Here is a 19,747-nt window from a genome sequence, read left to right as displayed (position 1 = left end):
ATAAATACTTTTCAAAATACATAAAAATGAAACAAATTTCAAGATAAACATTCTAACCCGATATCCTTTCATTTTTTTCAGATATATATGAAGAAGATGCGAAGGCTCGACTCTTGACGGAGTCCAGACCGAGATCCCCAGTCCAGAAGCGAGTCCTAGTCCTCGAGAAGGACAAAAGCCACTTGATGAGCGGCTGGAGCGCTCTGCTCAGATCTGATTTGCTGGATTGAACAAGGCGGGCGATAACCATAACTGGAATAGCGGCCAAAGTAATTTGAATTTGTGCATGCGCCGGGAGGGAACGAGAGCGCTGCAAATTGTGTACATATTTTGTCTCTGTCTGTTTCCGGTCGCCTGCGAAATTGTGTGTGTTAGTGAGTGTGTGTGCATTTCGTGTAAATAAATGCAATGCAAAAACTGAAACAGCAAAATCAGAAGAAACAAGAATAACAAGCGAAATGGCAAAAAGGTCAGTTAAGCGTGGAAATTGCATTAAAAATTGAGCAAAAAAAAATTGAGAAAACAAAAAGCGGTGAAAAGACAAAAAACGGAACAAACAAAGACGCGAAACGAATCGCTAGAGTTAACGAGCGCTAAAAAGCAAAAAAACAAAAACAACGAAAAAAAAAACAAACAAAAAGACAGACAGAGGCGGGAAATAAAAAAGAGTGAAGTTTTGATTGAAATTTTCACTGCTCTTTCATCCTTTTGTGGATTGTGTAAATTTCTGATTAAGCAACAAGAAACCATCAACAAACGAGAGGCGCGAAACGTAAAATAATATCCATCCAAAAAGGATTCACGCTTCCAGTTTCTTTAAAACTCAATTCGCTCTAGCAAAACTTGGCAAGGAGTATCAATTATCAAACATCTATTATCGAATAACATTTTTTTTTTGTAATCAAGCAACAAAGCACTTGGCGCAGTTCGTGTTTCAATTTCTGTCATGACAGTTCGGGCCTACATTTTGCTATATTTTTTATTGTTTATGCACAACAGCAAGATCGCCGCTTGCGTTTCGCCCAGCCATAAACACATCTGACTGATACACGCCAAATTGAGCCGTGAACACTGAAATTCGAGTGCGAAAGCGAGTGAGTCGTGCAGTAAAAGTCAGAGTCAAAGTCAAAGTTAGCCAAGCAGCCAGCCAGCCCCACCAAACGTCCACACAAAACAGCCCGAGAAGTCGGGTCGTTGACAAAGTAACGCATTTAGTGATAAGAGCCAAACGACTTTAGCAAAATGAGCAGCCAAAACAGGAGCAGCAGCAGCAGCAGCAGGAGCAGGAGCAGCAGCAGCAGCGGTAGCACAAGGAGCAGCAGCAGGACGGGGATGGGCCAACTATTGCTCCTTATCGGCATCGCCGTCGCATCATGTTTGCCGGGTAAGTGTCAACAGCAGTCCCTGTCTCCTGTCCCCTGTCTCCGGTTTCCTGTTAGCATCGCCGACTTATCAGCCAGGCCCGGAATTAATGCAAATATTTAACGTGCTTTTTTATGGATTTGTCGTCGTCATTGCTCCCTTGCTCCCTTGCTTCTCCTTCAGCCTACATCGAGGTCCTGTCATAATAACGAGCTCACAGAGCCACTGCTCTCCACTTGACATGACTTGTAAATGGCTTTCGATTAAGTTGTCACATTAGCATTAATCTTCAGCTGCGAGGAGCAGGCATCTTCGAGCTCATTGAAGTTCAATCAAGTTGTCTGGCTGCTCTTATTTTCGCAACCCCTGCTAATGAGCCGTGGGCTGATGAGTTGGCTCTCTTTGCAAACAGTTTCTCGAGAAGCTATGGAGCTCTAGAGGTGATCTGGGTCACCAGGAGATCTGGGGGCACTCACCATATAATTGAAATATAATTACTCGGTTGCAAGCCGCTAAAGCCGTTCAGCCTGTTAACTCATATATATTCATTATTTCATTAACTATTCAGGCATTTTACAGCTTCGCTGTTGAATTTTAAATGTGTGAGCCACGAACAACAAGCATCTTTTCAATAAATATTACTGCGTGTTATGAATATGCAAACGCCATTATCCTGAATGTTGTTTCCTCACAAGTGTAATCCGATAATCGTGTGGGGATCACAGGAGAGGCTTAAGGCAATTACTGAAACCAATTGGTTTTAATTTAAAGAGGTCATTCCATCATTTTTATTTCAATTGGCCTGCGTTCCTAATCAAAATGACGAATTTAATGCCAAGTTCACATGGGGATTATGTATACGCAGCGTTAGCACACCCATAAAAACATTTCGGCATGCAAAACAATGAGGCAAACGTCAATGATAGTTTTGTTTGGTTGTTTTTTGGATGAAGGGGGGTGGCATGTAGAATTTCTTTTATTTGTCCATCACAAATCATCAGCTGGGCCCTGCGTTTGTCATTTGATTTCGGTCGCACGGTTCAAAGTCCCTTTCATTTCATTTTATTTGGCTTTGTTTTGTTTTAGCTCGCATCGTTTGAATTGCAATATTTTCATTCACAGCAGCAAATTCGAATTCGGGGCATTATTTGTGTTTGTGTTTTGTCTTTGCCCTCTATTTGCTCTTTATTTGCTCTCCATTTGTGTGTTGTTTTGCTAATTCGAACTATTTGAAATGTTTTTGGTTCCCAGCGAGGACGAGGGCAAGGGCGGAGCACTCACAATATTTGTTGTTTACCCAATGAGCATTTCCAATATCGCTGTTTGTGTTTGCCCTGGCTCCTCTAATTCGGCACCCAAAAATAGTTAATGCGAAATTAATTTCCAAATTGAACCAAAGCTATAAATAAAACATTTCGCTTCGATCTGAACGAGCTTTTCCTTTCATGTTCATGTTCGCTTTTATGGCAGCGACAAAAATTGGTCTCAATAAAAGTTTACGTTTCATAAAATTTATTATGTATGCAATACAATGGGCTTAACACACTGCGGGGTGCAGTAGTATGGGGACTTGGCAAACACACTCTCCGGCTCACTGGCTCACTGGCAATGAAAACGACAACGGTCAAATCAAAGCAGGAATGACCCAAAAACAACAAGGAAATGAACGACTTTATATGCAGGATAATGGCCAGGACATCATGGTGTCGGGAGTTATTCACGTATGGTATGCATGCCCCAAAGCGAATGTACGTATGTGTTTGCGGCACTCAAGCAGGCGGAAATTTATTACGGCTCTGAGAGTTGGACAATCCTTGCCTCCTCCCCTTTCTGCCATTTGAACTTCGGACAACTATTGGGCTTTATTCGAAATCATTGACCAAATTCTTAAGTAATCAAACCGATAGTTTTCCCCTATCTCAACAGTGGCCGATAAGAGCTTTCCACTTGCCCAGATAAATACAAATCATGCAAACTGGCCAAAAAAGCAGCAGTCGAAAAACGTTCAACATGACTTTTCAATTTTGGAATGTGTTTAAAAATGTGCTTCAGTCGGAGGAGTATCATGCCATGTGTGTGAGTGGTTGCGAACAGCTGACTCTTAATGGCGATTAGAGCTGTATCACCCATCCCCCTTGTAATCCGAAAAGTTTAAATCGGAAAAAAGTTCGAAAGGCAACTTTTAATGGCACACTAAAATAATGAAAACCAAGACCTAATCAAACCAGCTCCAGGTAACAGATTCAGGTTTAGTTACATCGATATTGTGATAGGAAACGTAGTACTGTTTTATACCCCTCTAAAAATCCAAGGGTCTGAATGAGAAATTCTTAAATTTTTTAATTACTTGTTTTTCTGACAACAAAGTTTAAATGTTGTTTTGCAAACAGAAACTTCGATTTTTAGCGTTAATAAAACTGTAATGCCAATTGTAAAAATTGGGAAATAAAACTACTTGGGTGGGGTATAAAGTATCTGAAAATGCGTTTAACTACACATTAATCGTGGTCACGTGTGTTCAACAATTAAAGAAAATCGCGTTCTACACAGTTACGTGGCGAAGAGAGTGGAAAATATGGAAAAACTTGTCGCTGGTGGTTGCCAAGGTACCGAGCACGTAATGAAAATATTGCGCACATGTAAATATATATGGTGAGGTGGTGGTGGATGTGGCTACAACTTGAATGTGTGTGCAGATCCAAAGGCGAATGTGTGCGACGCCTGATTGCAAACAGCTTCCAGTTGCGTCACGCGGCTAATTAAATTAGAGAAGGCAACATTTGGAGCTCAATTGCGAATGCAGATGAGAATGGGGAATACTCTGGGTGCCGGAAATGTGGCACCAGGACGACGACGAGGACGACAACAACGGCAGCTTAATCTGCAAACAAAGCAAGTGTAAAGAGGGATCCCAGCGGGAGTGTGCCTTGGCATGTGTCCTGTCATCGATTTCCCTGCTTTTCGCCTTTCAAGCACCAAAGCATATTTTCGTCTAGCAAAATTATGCACAAATTTTTTAACAGTAGTTGTGCTTCTTGTGGCTGCTCCTGTGTGTGTGTGTGTATGTGTGTGCGTGTGTGTTGGCAAACAAAGTCGAGCAAATATGTGCATACACACATCCACAGGAGGAGCGAATAGTGGAACACACCCTCATCCACGGGATTTTGGTGCTTTTCTAATGCAAAGTAAGCCAAAAAACAAAGGAAAGGCCAAAGGAAGCATCTATCCAGCTGCCAGTCATGGTCACATCCAGCTCCTATCCATCCTCCACCCTTTACTCTCGGTTCCCCACACAGAAAGAAATACATGGTAATTTATTTTGTACTCAGCTTAAATATTTTTCGTTTTGAATTTAAGCGATTTCGGTGCTTAGAACTTTTTTTTAAACATGACAATATTACAATATTGTACATGTTTTTATTCGACTTTTCGGAATTTAACATCTGAAAATTTAATTAAAATTTAAACCATATTTAATTGTACGATTTTAATACAATACTTTTCACATTAATTAAAATATTTTAATATTAAATAATGTAAGTTAATATGCATTGGATTTTATAATAAGATCTATTATTTAATTTTAATAAATATTTTAAATATATTGTTGAATTATATTTTTACTATTAAACTTTGTTATCGGTGTTATAATAGCTTTTGTAATACCTGTACTATTTTTCTCTTTATTCCCATTGCATCTACCAATTTCACTATGCTTTACTTAATTTCGCACAGATTAGGGATTTTTCCAGCTGCATTTGAAGTTGAGTCGACCCAGTTGAGTTGTTGTTATTTGTGTGTATTTTTGCGTTTGCTTGTTTCATGGCCAAGGGGTATTAGAGGCTGGGGGCGACCCCAATGGCAATAGGGGGGTGTTTTGGCTTTGGGGCGAGCGATGAGGTCATGGTCTTGTTCTTCTCCCCCCAACTGCCCTGCAGAAAGTCTTTTGGCAGCAAACAACATTCATTATGCATGCATTTTAAATTGTAAATTTCACTACCTTGCATTCAGCAAGCTGGCTGCCAAAATGGATTTGGTGGCAGCCATAGCCACAGCCACAGCCACAGCTCCTGTTCCGGCTTTTCTGCTCCTCGTTCCGGCTAAGATGCTGTCAGATTTGGGCCAGGCTAAGACCCACTGATGCGCTTGATGAGCTTTTGGCCATATTGTTTGAATTTTTACCAACTCAGAGGCTTAAGTCCCTTGTTGCCTTCCGTTGGCATTCGTTAAGAATAATACTGTCAACTTCAATTATTTCAGACGGGGCAGAAATAAATCAAAACTTTATACACATTTTCCCATTAAAAGTCTAACTCGAAATTTGTTAATGAGTTGATCATTTTCATGCAGTGAACCGAGTGCTTGGGTTAATTTGATCAAATTAGTTGCACCATCGGCATTCCGGCATCAATTTGTGGCCATTTAAAGTGGCCCTAAAACTTCAAACTGCTTACCAAGTATTATGTGGAGACGAGGAGCCAGCCAAATTGAATATCTCCTTTCAAAATTGCCATGACAACTGAGCGGCGATGGGGCAAACCGGAGTGGCAGAGCCACCGAAAACTTTGTGGCGAAATGTAAACTTTTGTCTGGATGTGAAGCATTCAGTCATTCAGGCATTCAGGCATTGGGTTTTGGGGCATAGATCAAAAACGCAAAAAGGGGTTAGGCTAGGGGCTCAAACCCAGGCTCAAGCTGGGTCTGATGGCGATGATGGGGATGACGATAATGGGCATTCAGGCAAATAGGCAAATCCGAAGGCAGGGACACAGGTTGCCATTGTTGGCAAGTGGCAACAAAGTCAGGCAAACAAAATCCGGACAGAGCAGATATATCTCTGTCTATGAAGTCCGGACACAGGACTCGACTCCTCCTCCTCCTCCTCCTCCTCCTCATGCCTTAACACACATGCCAAAGCCTTTTGGGTCAGAAACTTTTCAAATACCTAATCCCCGTGCCAGTAGTAGGTGGTGGTATAAAGGGAGCAGCAGACTCCTCGGCTTAGGTCTCCGTTTCAACCTGATTATAAATACAAAATTGTCCGCTTTCTTGGGGGTCAAGCGAATGTGTGCTGAAACCTGAACGGTTCCCTCATAGGTCTGCCGTCTAAGCTTATTCTCAGCTCTATTAATAGCTGATTGGCTCAGCTGCCAGGCTGCACCTGACTTCTATTGATCCGGTTATGACAGCGGGCGTATGCCACCTGATCCGATCCCAATCCCCTACCCCAAAGTCTAAGTGGAAAACCTTGTTGTTGCCTTAACTTTGCATTGGAAAAGCTTAAAGAGTTTTTTACGACCGGCAGGGCTGCTTAACGTTTCGATGTTTTGGCAAAAGTTTTCGCCTTTCCCTAGATGAGACCGGCTGGCATTCGTCTTTCGACCACGACAGAGGAAATCTATTTTTGGAGGATTTCCAACTATTTGGCGTGCCGGTCCGCCCAAAAAGCCAGTGTAAATTGTTGTCGGCAGCCACATGAAAGAGAGGACTTAGATAATTGAAACTGCGAACTGCGAGCGGTTGCCCCAGCAATGTTTGTTGGAACTTTACTTTACCCCCGCAGTATCAGTAAAAATTAACGACGCTTTGCCGTTGCTATTCCTCCCTTTGCGTTTCACCAAAAGTTTGCGCAGATAAGGCCAGAACAACAAAGTGGCAACTGGAAATTGGTAAGCCAGCTGAACAAGGAATGCACTAATAAAAAATGTTTTACCACATGGAAATATCTTAATAAAAGTAGATCCGGTTTTAAAAAAAAGTGGTTAAGTCATTTTACTTAACCAGATTAGATCTTAAATTACTCAAACACAATTGCATTTATAGGTAACTAATTTTAAGAACATCAAAACGAAGTTGTTTTAGATTGAAAGTACAGTTATTATTTATACTATTCCTATTAGAATAGTATCATATTTCAATCTTATTTAAATTGCATCAGCACTGAAAAATCAAATATAAACATAATTGTTACTTTTGAAACTTTATAGATTTGTTTAAAAAATATATTATTGAATGATTGCCCTAATACTATTAAAAGAAAGCTTTTCACTACACTGCAAAGAGTCAAGCCTGCAAGTAGCGATCATAAAAACCAAGAAGAAGTACCCATACAGCATAGATCTTAAATATTTTCCCGTGTATGTCGTAAAGCCATACCCAATCGATACTGCCCCACGTCGCGTCACGTCACAGCCAAGCGAAAGCAAATAAATCACAATATCTTGTGGCGGCGGACAAGTCGCCAGAGTCGCTTGAGGTGAGGCTTTGACCACAGGATACAGGACTCAGGATACTGGACACATGGGTGGGTGATGGGGGCTGGTCAGTATCGAGGGCGGAAGGCAGCGCGTCAAGTTATCAAATGATTTATTTACGAGCCCGCCAGGCAAACAAACAAGCCCGTGAGGAGTGGGAAATTCTCGAAAGCGGGGGGCCACGACAATTTGCCGAAACGACAAACGCGTGCCAAGTTCAAAACTCTTGAACCCCAGCCGTCGAGCAGGAGTTATAGCCGAAAAGTGCGGATCCTTAAAGAGGCCGCACTTAAAGTGTGCTGTTTAAATAAACATGTCACACAAATCGAATCGAAAACGATAGCCAGCTGCTGCCTTCTCTGCTGCTGTCCCACTGATTGTTCGCCTGTCACAGGAGCATATTTCACAAATGAAATTTAATCATTTTAAAAGCCATATAAAATGGACAAATAGGACAACTGGTGTCCAGAGCGGGCTCCTTCCTACCAATCACTCGGCCTGGCCTCTAAATCTCTGCCTCTGCCAGCAGCCTCTTCATGTTTATGAATATAAATTAAGATTTCCGCCACCCACACATTAATTCATTTACCTGCCGCTGTGCTGAGTGAGAGAACGAGAGTCTTAAATTGAAAAAGTAATTCAGGGCCCCATTCCATTGCCACCCAACGAACATCCAACAGCCAACACCCAACGCAATTTGCGGCAGAAACCACAGAAATTTATGTTTTAGCCAGGTGAACGCTGGAGGAACTGCGATTCGAGTGCGAGTCGAGCGCGCGCACATACAATAATTTTCAATTTAAAGGTAATTTTAACCCGCACACACATACTACATGCTGGCTGGCGAGGAGTGGAACAGCAACAGCAGCAGCAGCAGCCAACAGCATTTCGGCCATAATTTAACTTACAACAAGTTTCAATAAGCCATAGGTGGAAGCCCCCTTTTGGCCACCTGGCCGTGTCCTGTTTCCTTCCTTCCTTACTGTTTCAGTGTGTGTGTGTGTGTGTGTGTGTGGCCAAAGTGGATTTAGCCATAAAATGGCAATGTGCCGCAGCAGCGACTAGGGACGAAAAAGCACAACAAAGTTAAATGCAGTTGATTTTTGCTGCTGTGTTCTGGCTCCTGGCTCCTGGCTCCGAAATAGCCAGGCGAACGAAGGAGATTTTTGAAGTAACCGCAATTCATATTTCATACCGCCGTTGGCCGTAAAAAGGGCTGAAATAGCGTGAAGAAAATGAAAATGACGCAAGACGAAGAAGGCAGCAGGACCTTAACGCTCCCTGACTTCACTTGACTCCTGCAGCGCATTCGCCACGCGAGGATCTCGGGGGTTAAGCGGTGCGAAGGTGGTGCAAAGTGTTTGCAAAGTAATTTCCGTTTCCTGCTTGCCTCGAGTGGCAGGCGAACGCTCGTCCTTCTTGTCCTGCTCGTCCTTCTCGTCCTGTGCCGCTACGCAAATGGCAAAGCTAAAGGCGAAGGAGTATTTCGCCTGGAGCGCTCATTAAATTGCCGTTTCAGCACATGTATAAACAGACCGAACAGCTTCATGTACTTGTCACCCCTGACCAAACCGCACTAAGCAGCTAAACCACCTCTGGGAGCCCAGCCACCCAACCACCGACCTACTGCCAGCGGTGCCCCTCTAACCATCTCCCACTTGGACACTTTAATCCCGAACGGCAAACTCAGACGGCAAGCGGCGACGTAAGTCCATAAAATCCAGAAACGGAAGCGAATTTTCTGCATGTGAAGTGCATTCGAAACGTGCTTTTCGACAGGATTTCGGGTTCGAAAACCATTTAAATTCCAGTTGAAATGCAGACACAACAAGACCGCCCCCATGCAGACCGGCAAAATCAATAGTCCACTGCCAGGAAAAGGCTGCAAAGGTGGATAAACTAACTGGGCCGCCGAATGAGTAACCAAAGAAAATGTTTTTCAACCAACAACAGAGAGCTTTACGAAGTGTTCTAATATATGTGAAATACTAAGCGTAATGTAGATTTATAGATTTCAGCTACCTTTTATTCTTGCTATTTGTTTCATTCTTTTGAAAGTAAGTGGCTTTGCAGATTGGATTGAAGGGTAGCTCTTTAATAATCCACAACTTTTATGAAGATTTAAAACTAAAACGACGACAAATTTTAAAGGGTATTTCACTCCTCACTCCTATACTCTAATAAAACATTTGAAGTCCGGTTATTTAGCCACAAACTGTAAAAGTTGAGTCCTTCAGAAATCCGATTTCAATGGATTATGGCTTTGAAGTTCTGGTGTGGTCAACCTTTCAGGTCTGTAAATACATTTTCCAAATAAAAGGTTAAAATGTGTTAAAAATGTTTCAAATAGTTATGTAACATTTTTTGTTGTCTTACGGGCTTTTCCTCTTTCGTTTTAAAAAGTAAGTCACAAAAGGTTATGGAGTATGAAAAAAAGGAAACCAAACAACATCTGTAACACCATCGATCGATATATCCGTACAACTTTATGCAGTCCAATCAAACCGAAATCAGTTACATCAAAAGCTCGTTTGAGAAAAGTTATATTTTTACCCCGCAAAAAAAGGCGCTTGATTATGCAATTATAGGGGTGTTTGTAGGGCATGAGTTCGTGTAAAAAAATAAACTTGTTTGTCAGCAACAGCAACAGAAGCGGAAGTGGCAGGGCTCGCATTCAGTTAATTTGATTATGCGGCCAAACAAAAGTAATCATAATAATCCGAAAATAATAATGGAAACGGAAGGCAACAAACAGCAAAAACTCCATTAACTCATAACTATTAACAACTACGGCAGCCGACAACAACTCGTAAACAACGGCGAAACTTATAATGGACACATGTATGTTCGTGGGCAGTGGGCATACACACACACACACACACACACATACACACACACACACTGGAATGAAACTACAAAACCGCATTACACACGGGCACACGCACACTGGCGCAAGCTTACAACCACAGGCTCATTATCCTTTTTAATAAAGCTTATCAATGCCAGGACATGCGAGCTGTGAGCTGTGAGCTGCCAGCAGCAGCAGTAGCAACAGCAACAGCAACAGCAACAGCCGGACCAGTTGGCCAGCCAATTATCACCGCTCACACTCTCACACCCATGGACTACCCTGGCCAAAGGCTCCTCTGACAAGACTCCTCCGGTGACAAGAACAACGAACAACGAACAGCCAACTGCCAGCAACAACATTAACTATGGCAACGACAACGACAACAACAACGATAACGATACCGACAACAACGAACAACAACGAACAACAACGAACAACAACGATGAGAACGATGAGAACGACAAACAGTAAATTCAAAGATAATTTATTATAGCGACACCTGTAATTACCATGAGCCATAAAATAATACCCACATGCATCTTCCACCGGCATTTATATGTGTGATGTGCCACTGTCCCCCAGCAGAGATTAATTGTGGACTCAACTGGCTGGCTGGCGTGGCAGGAATTGGGCCAGCTAACCGACCCCTTTTTTTTTCGTGTGTGTGCCAGCCATCTTAATCAGGACACACACACACACACGCGCACTCGCACACGCACGGCAGAACTAAATATGAAATTGCCACATTTAATTGTGTTGCGGCAACAATGTTCTTCGCCTCTTTTCATTCGACTTTTGAAAGTTGACTCATTCCCTCTGAATAGAGGACAAGAGAAGGCAGCTTTGTTTTCTTTGTGCCGGAAACAAACTAAAATAACAAGAAAAATTAATCTCTCAGTATTGTTCTATATAATACCAAAGAAGTCTAAACTTCAGAGCTTTGAATAATCTACTGTTAGTATCCGTGCATAGTGTTTTATTAATTTGATATTCCGTAAGTAAATAAGAGATTAGCTTTATTTGTACTTCAACCGTTTATTTTTAAAGCCCTAACCGTTTAATAATTACAGTATTTTTTATTGGGACGACTGCACTTTATTGTTCCATTGCTTTATATTCATTAAATCGAAATTGCATTTAATTTTAAAACCATTTAATAATTACATCATTTTTTTTTTTTGGATGACTGCACTTTTTTGATGCATTTTTTTATGTGTTCTTTCCATTTTTTTTTTTTAAATAATTATATTCAAGCTAATTGGGCTAATCCTACATAAACACATTTTTAACATAGGAAGTATCTGTTTTGATAAGTCAAAGTCACAAATATTGTGACACTTTTTCTATGTGAGATTTAATTAATGTTTAATATTTAAGGTGTAGCTTTTGCAGCCAATGCTTTTAGGGTATTCCCTGTTCTGCTCGCCTAAGCCAAGCGAAATCCCCTTTCGTTTTTTATTGTTTCTGACCCCAGAGCTGGCAACGCTTTAATCTTGTTCAGCGCACCGCAGCACACGCACGTACATATTTTATATTTATGCCCGTGTTTGTCTGGCTGCCTCTCTAACTGACTGACTGGCCACCCAAACCCCCTACATCCCTACTGCCCCCTGCCCCCTGCCCCATTTTTGTGGCAACCCCGCCCGTGAGTGCCGTGACTCTAGTCGTGACTTGTAGGTACTTTGTGGTCGTCAGTGCGGCATGAAACTAACAACAAACAGCAGTTGTGGGAGCAACCAGAACAGAGCACACAAATGCACACAGGGCGAATACTTGCTTTCGCACAATACGCTTATCCTTTCACATTCCTCGCCACTCTTTTGTGGAAACCGCCCGCACCATCGTTGATTGATGTGCTTTTGGCCTGGCCTTAGCCGTACTACTGCGCGGTTTCTCATTTTATTGCTTGTCGCTTTTTGTTTCGTTTTGGCCTTTGTCTACGGTTCAGTTGTCCTTCGTCCCTTGTCCTGTTTTCCATCGTTTTCGTGAGCCGTTGCGCAATGCAAGTTTCCGTAATCGCATACGTCAGAAATTATGTTCTTTCGCCATTTGAAATGACAACAATTTCCTCCTGCAGTCGTGTCACGTCACTCGCTTTTCCTTTTGGTGTGAGAAATCTTTTCAGTTGAAAAGCGTTGCTGGTGCTGGAATCCATCCTGACTGACTGTGTGACTGACTGAGTACGGAACCACTATCAACCGACTGTCTGCCAGGATATCTTTTTAATTACACTAAAACGTGCCGGGTCCCGAATGGAGGTCACTTGGGCTAACGAGCGGCAGTCGCACTGCCTGACTCCCTGAAAATATCCTTCCTCGGTGAACAAGGACCCATCCGTCACACGTGCAAAACGGGGTACAAATATGGTGCAAAAAATAGGGGAGTAGGACACACTAATCCGATTAGTTTGGCCCGGCAGAGTGCAGCCGCTGGTCCCCAGTTGCTGCTGGTTCATTCATTCATTTCATTCAAATGTGACAAGCCGACAAAATCCACAAAAAAAAAAAAAAAATAAAACGAAAAGGCAAAAGAAAAAAGAAAATTTCCTGGCCAGACAACAAAAGTGGAATAATTAAAAACAACGAAAAAGCGTGAAAGCGGAGAAATAAATTTATCCCGGCAAACATGCACCAAAATGGGTCGACATGGAAACTAGATTTGCCAACCAGCCAGACGGCCCAGCCCACTTTGATGGCAATTTTTAGTGAATACTGTGTGGGGTATTAAAGAAAGTGCGGAATTATTAAAGGAAGTGCAGAATGCAACCGACCATATGTCCATATGGCCTTACAGATGTGCTCTATTCATTGCCCCGCTTTATGGCCGGGCACTCAAGCGACAACCGCTGGTCCACCCTGCCCCAGAACGGTTATTTTTATCACATAATATTTTATTTTAACGGCAATAAAGCGTAATTTAATGAGCCTATAAAATGAAAATACATTAGAGGGCAGACCCAGTCGAAGAAATGGCTCCAGTCGCGACGTCAGCATCCTTGCTGGTTCCTTCCAAGAAAGGACTACCTGCGTCGCCGCCCCCATCATCTGTTGGGCCATCTGTCAGCGCGGCTCATTTTATGCCAAATTAAATGTCTTCCAGCTCGACCGAGATTTCCTTTTGCTTAGAACATGTGGAAGGGGTCCCATAACTGAGAGAAAAATGCATAAAAATTAAGTTTTTCTTGCCAAGTTAAATACTTTGTAAATATATCTTGTCTACGTTTCTTGAAAGTGTTTTAACAACTCCTCAGAAAACTAAGAAAACCAATATTTATATATATATTCCATTTCAAATAATGTAAAATAATAGAAGAAACACGTTTAAATCGTAATAAAAGTGCCAATCAGATTGCATTTTCCCATATGTTATTCCATTATTATTTATGAACAAAGAGTTTTTTTTTAAGAAAATCTCGTTTTTCAGATATTAAAATTAAAGTAATCCAAATAAAAACAGAAAACGTTTTTGCAAGAAAATGTATTTATATGCACTAAACAAATATATTAAATAGCTTTGTTTTCCGTGTGGGAGGACATATATTAAGCGACGACCGCCTCACTTTGCCTCTGCAATCGCATTTCTTATACAATTTTTGCTGTCTAGCATATTACACATACGCCCCATATTTCTCGTGTTTACCGAGTCTCCTGGCCCAGTCTGAAGGTTGGAAATACCCTCCTTGGGCTTGGCTCGTGCCAGCCACTTGGCCAAGAACCCCCACACCTCGTCCCCGATAGCATGTCTGAAAACAGTTCAGTGCCTGATATTCTGACTGCGACTATTTATTCGCTGTCTTCCTTACATGGCATGACATTGACTTTTATTTAAATGATTTCTCCTCACTGCAGGCCGTCTTGGATTGGGTTGGAATTGGGATTGCGAATGGGGCTGGCTTGGGAGTCAGATCCTTGAAAGGCAATAGACTGCTGCGCTCTTGCTTTCAGCTGTTTGTTTTCTTTCGCCTGGCAGCCATTGTGCTTGTTGACTGAATGCAACTTGTAATAAATATTGCAGGCGTTCCACTTCCTTTGGCTCGCTGCTTCCCTTTGCCATAAATATTTGTTAGCCGTTTACTTTGCCATTGCTGATTTGTGATATCTGCTGGAAAATGTTCTCCAGCTCCAGCTCCAGCTCCATCTGCCGCTGCCGCTGCAGCTCCATTTGTACTACACAGCGTTCAAAGGCAAATTGATCGCATAAATATGGACATGTCCTAATGCTGTAACGAGCCAGCTTTTAAGTATGCAACACATTTGCAATGAATTCATATTAATTACCCCGATAAGAGCAGGGGTCCACGCCAACGCCCCGAAGGCTATTTCAATATGAAAAGGACATAAATTCGGTCGGAATGCAAAATCGATTGCATTTCGCAACATTTACCAGGGGAATATATGGTAGAGAGGGTATGGGTATGGGTATGGGCATGGGTATGGGTAAGGGTATGGGCATGGGCATATGCAATGAGTATAATACTTGCCCACATTATGGAGTGTGCACTTGTGTGGGTAATCAGAGTGGCGCACAAAACAACGAAATAAATTTTTAATTAACCCAAATTTCGAAACAAATAAAATGGCACATTGTACAATCGAACGGACAGCAGTGACATTAAATGAGGCCTTAATAATTTACCCAAACATATAGTACAAACAAATATGGAGAAGGGCAGAACAAGGAGTGTCCTGCGTAATTTCATTGTTTGTTTAGTGGGCGCAAAATTGATTTGACGCCGTCGGGCAAACAAGGAGCAGAACATTGTTATTATGCAATTACAAGTCGGGCCAGAGTTAATGCACTGGCATGATTATTAAAATATTTTCGAGCCGGTCGACAAACACAGACAGCCGGCCGGCACCCTGCCCTCGTGTGTACATTTCACATAACAAATCATGTACAAACACTGTCACAGCAACACCTACCATGGGGCTCAACTCTTCCCCCATTCCATGAGTTGAGTTTGGCAAACAAATATTTGCACACAGTGTGCAGGGTGGGGGGAATGGCCGGAAACCGCTACTAAACGCTAGCGGATGTGGGACGCAACAAGCGGCCCAGGAGGAGCTGGAGCTGGCCAAAAACTTTGCCAATTAAACCAGAACCACTTAACCCAAAGTGATAACCCGAATGCCCCAAGCAAATCATGGCTGCGCCAGGAAGGAGCATCGCGTTTCCATTGGCAGCGGGGCAATTCTCCCAACAATTAACTGGCCGGGGCAACCCTTATTCTATTAACCAATGGGCTGGAATGGTGCGGTGTGGTGTGGTGGGTGCCAACCTTCAACTGACAGCCGCAGTTTACGCTCAGTTAGCCGCGGGTAGCTCATAAACAATTTAAAATGTCATACATGGCGTATGCGCAACGCCATCGCTTACGCGTGCCAATTAAATAGTAGGTTAGGAATTATTTAAGACCCGCCAGGAGAAAGGCAACTGCGAAGAAGGCGATTGTCGTAAACAAGGGCCACACACACACACACTTGCTTAAGTTTACGAGCTTGGGCGAAATACGTAAAGTTGTTTTTACGGCACCCACGACTACGTTGCGACGCATGAATGACATACAAGCTTTGCTGTGTGCTGTGTGCTATAAGCTGTATGCTATATGTGCTATATGCCTGTGTGGCCTTGTGTGTGCTCTGTTTGTGGTATCAGTGGCCAAGTAATTAAGCAAAGTACAATTTCGTACCATTAAGTAATTTCACTCCATTCATTGACTCACCGACCGACTGGCCAACAGGCACTTTGACTCAATCCCCCCCTCCTTTCTCGACTTTGTTGTTGTTAATTTATCGCCGGAGCAAATGGACTTTCCTGGCCGGCAAAAGCGAGTGCATAATACCCCGGTCCCCGTTGCGTATGTGTAATGTGCTGGCTCATTTACGTGTTCGTTTCGCTTGCTATTAAAAGGGATTTCTGGGGCGAAAAGCGAGCTTATGCTCCAACGCGAAGGCGTCTGTTTAACATGTGGTGGTCCACCTGTACTGGCCCCTCCTTTCAGCAAATGTCAGCCGTAAAGTGTGCTACAGTAGGTCAGACGTTATCCTTTTTTTTTTTGTCCGATTTGGGTGGGGAGCTGTGTTTATGGTCGGTTAAGCCAGTAAGTAAATTTTAATGCTCTTTTCGGTTAGTTTATCTTTGCCTTATTAATGTCTTTGGGAAGTGCTAAGGATTAGGGAAAAAGCAAGGGCCAAGGAGGCAGACCCTTCGATATGCATTTCGATGAGTATTCCTGCACACAAAACAAACTTTGCCCTGGACAACAAGAAATAACAATAAAGAGAGACAGAGAAAGGGAGCCAAAAAGGAAAACCCACGTCCTGCCTGTTTGTCGGGTGCTCTCCATGTTGTTTGTCCCCACTCAGCAAGTTCCGATGCCACACAATTGGCCAAATGCCATGCCAACAAGGCGGAGGCCAAGAAAACAGCACACAAAAATTGAAACCAGTGTCCCGCAGCCGCCAGTTTGGTAACTGCCAACTGAAAGAGTATCGTACTCGTACTCGTACTCGTAATCGTATCAGCCACATGCACACACAATGCAAATGTGGCCGAGAACAGGACGTAGTCGATTGCCGGATTAGCCAAGTGTTCTGCATGTAAATCGGAAAGTAGTTCATGTTGATCGGCATTTGATTCGGCCTACAAATTGCCGACAAGCGTTGGAATAACATTACCCCTGGCAAGATATGTACAATACCTAAGCCAAATGATTCTTGATGCACATGTTGGGAAGGAAAAATTTATGAGCATCGAAAATAACTGGATTCCCATAAATTTAACTAACCACTGGCAGACAGAACAATTTTGCTTTAGTTGCACAAATTAATTTAATCAAAATTACGCTTCGCTTGGAAAATGTTAAAAGTCAGCAAAAAATAAGCAAATCAAATTAAATTCAACGTCAAATGCCAGTTCAAGATTCCCAATTCGAATGGAAATGGAAATGGGAATGTAACCTGGCAAGTGCATTGTGGACATTGTGGCCAGGATCTGTCCAATCAGAGGACATCGACTCCGGCGGACTGCCTCAGCATGTGTGTGACAAGCTGATGAATAATGTCGCCCTGGTTCTCGAGCTCGCAAAACTTTCTCCTTCGGGGGCGATGGAGAGCCGTGCCAAAAGGGTCAGGGCTGAAACAAGGGCCAAACAAACTTCTATACATTTAAAATGTTTTTCAATAAAAGTTTATCGTACTGCAATTGTTTGCGCCATCTCGCACTGCTCTTATTTTCCTCGCGGCTCCACTTCACCTTCAACAAGATGTCGCAGCTTCCTGCAGAGAGAGAAAAGCTAGGCAATATTGATGCGTTTAGTGACTAACAATTCTCAATTAAAACTTTTAAAGTCCTTGAGATTTCACAACAACAAATCCAGAAAGAGTAATCAATATTAATGCATTACTATCATATTTATTTGTATTTTTTTCCCGTGTAGTGCTCAACTGTCAGTTCAATTGTTTTGCACTTGAAGGGCAATTTATCTTCGCAGCGGAGAGAAAAGCAGGGCGACTGCTTACAATGCATTTCCGGCACGGAGTCGTCTGAGTGCCACACACGAGTGCATAATCCTTTTAAATACAACTTGACTGCAACTACGGCAAGTCCTTGCCAAGAACTAGAATGCTACGTACTACTTACATGCGCTCTCCAAAGGACTTATGTACTCGAGAACTTGTTGGCTTAGTTTCCTGCTCCGTGGTAGGCGGTTGGGCATAGGAATCTGCGAAATCAGGACAATCAATTGAAATTAACATTTAATTAGGCGGAGAAATGGCAGACGTAATCGCGGACTGTCCGCCAGAGCCATTCAAAAGCCATTTTACGCCAAAGGACATTAACATTAACAATTTTATGACAGAGTGCGCAGCAGTGCGGAACCGGTCAGGACATAAAACGGGACAAACAATGCGAGCCGAATGTCCACCCAATAAAAGGCAGTTGGCTGTGAAAAGCGGGCATTTAAAACTTGATAAGTAATTAAAACTGGGCGTGGACTTTGGAGCTAGACCTTCTCCACCCACTCTGGAGATAGGGGATATCTCTGGGCAGCCGGAGCCATAAAAAATATGAGTAAGGTGCGTTTCGGCGTCGAATGGCCACAAAGTTCTAAAGTACCAAGTTGCCACCGGGGGCAGCCCGTAAAGTAAGGAGCTGGAAAGGACATCGGATCAGACATGGCTAAATAAAACATGAAAACTATGTGACAAAATGACACAAACGAACTCGCTACGCTTGATAGTGGGGAAATGGTGGGAAAGGCTTACACTAAGAATGTCATGAAAATAAAAATAACAAAAGTAATGGCAACAACAAACTGTGACATACAAATACAAAAAAAAAGTGAGGGGAAGATGGATTTAGAAGCGCAAAGCCAACGAAAGGATCTCGCGAGCGCGTTCCCATAAAAACTGAAAAAAAAATGAATGAAAAGGGGCATGTGGATTTTCCCGGCAAGGCAAACTATTAACAGAGGACCATAGTGAGAAAGGGTGGGGTAGGGAAAATCAGGGGGTGGAAAGAATGAGTTAAACTAGGTGAAAGCCGCACAAAACGACATCGTTGACAAAGGCAACTGGGGAAAAGTGGGGAAACGGGGCACCGAGGAAAAGGTAACGCTAAAAATGCCAAAAAGTGAGGACGTGAACGAGTGTATCCATATGAACACCCAACACACACTCACACACGCACACTTGCGGGGGATGCCTTTTATGTGCTTGGAAGCCATTTGTAGTTTATTGTTAGTCGTGTGTGTGGGCACCGTGTAGCGTTATCACTTTGGGCCCTGTCTATGAGCAGCAGCCGTCGAGTTGGCCATAACATATTATTTTATGATCTGCGGTCGTTGCTCCCTCGGGGATATTTTCGTTTCCGAATTTGTTGCGAATAAAAAAGAATTGAGCTAAAAAATCTGACCCCTATCCCACACGCCAAGCCATTCTCGTATACTTGAAATGAAGATCCCGGCTTAAGTCAACTGAGCTTACACGTAAATTTCGCATTCCTTGAAGCTGCGCTTACTTCTATATGCTATCGCTACGTGAGCGCATTTTGAAACTGAGTGTTATCAGCGGGTGCATTCGTAATACCCACTCGACTTACTCTCTTCACTTGTTGTTTGCCATTTTCATTTGCTGCTCTCTTGTTTTTCACCGGCAAATATTTGCCTGGGCCACGTTTAGTCGGTGCAGTCGTTCTCTGCACTTTCCACCTGCATTTCCCCGAAAGTGTCATCACGAGGTTGAGGCAGCACTCCAGTTTTCCAGCTCCTGACCCTGTC

The 19,747-nt window shown here is 42.8% G+C and overlaps 1 protein-coding gene across 1 annotated transcript in view; it reads left to right on the top strand.

Annotated features, from left to right (window-relative positions):
- The first annotated feature begins 508 nt into the window (after positions 1 to 508).
- The window catches only part of LOC128266661 (uncharacterized), a 74,644-nt gene continuing 55,405 nt past the window's right edge, over positions 509 to 19,747 (top strand). The window contains 1 exon segment of the mRNA XM_053003324.1: positions 509 to 1,384. Within this exon segment, the coding sequence (XP_052859284.1) occupies positions 1,243 to 1,384 (142 nt within the window). The 5' untranslated portion in view covers positions 509 to 1,242.

Source organism: Drosophila gunungcola, chromosome 3R (assembly GCF_025200985.1).
Source record: "Drosophila gunungcola strain Sukarami chromosome 3R, Dgunungcola_SK_2, whole genome shotgun sequence".
In the NCBI taxonomy this organism is placed as follows: Eukaryota; Metazoa; Arthropoda; class Insecta; order Diptera; family Drosophilidae; genus Drosophila; species Drosophila gunungcola.
The sequence above is the reverse complement of the archived record's forward strand: the minus strand, read 5'-3'. Positions and strand labels throughout refer to the sequence as shown.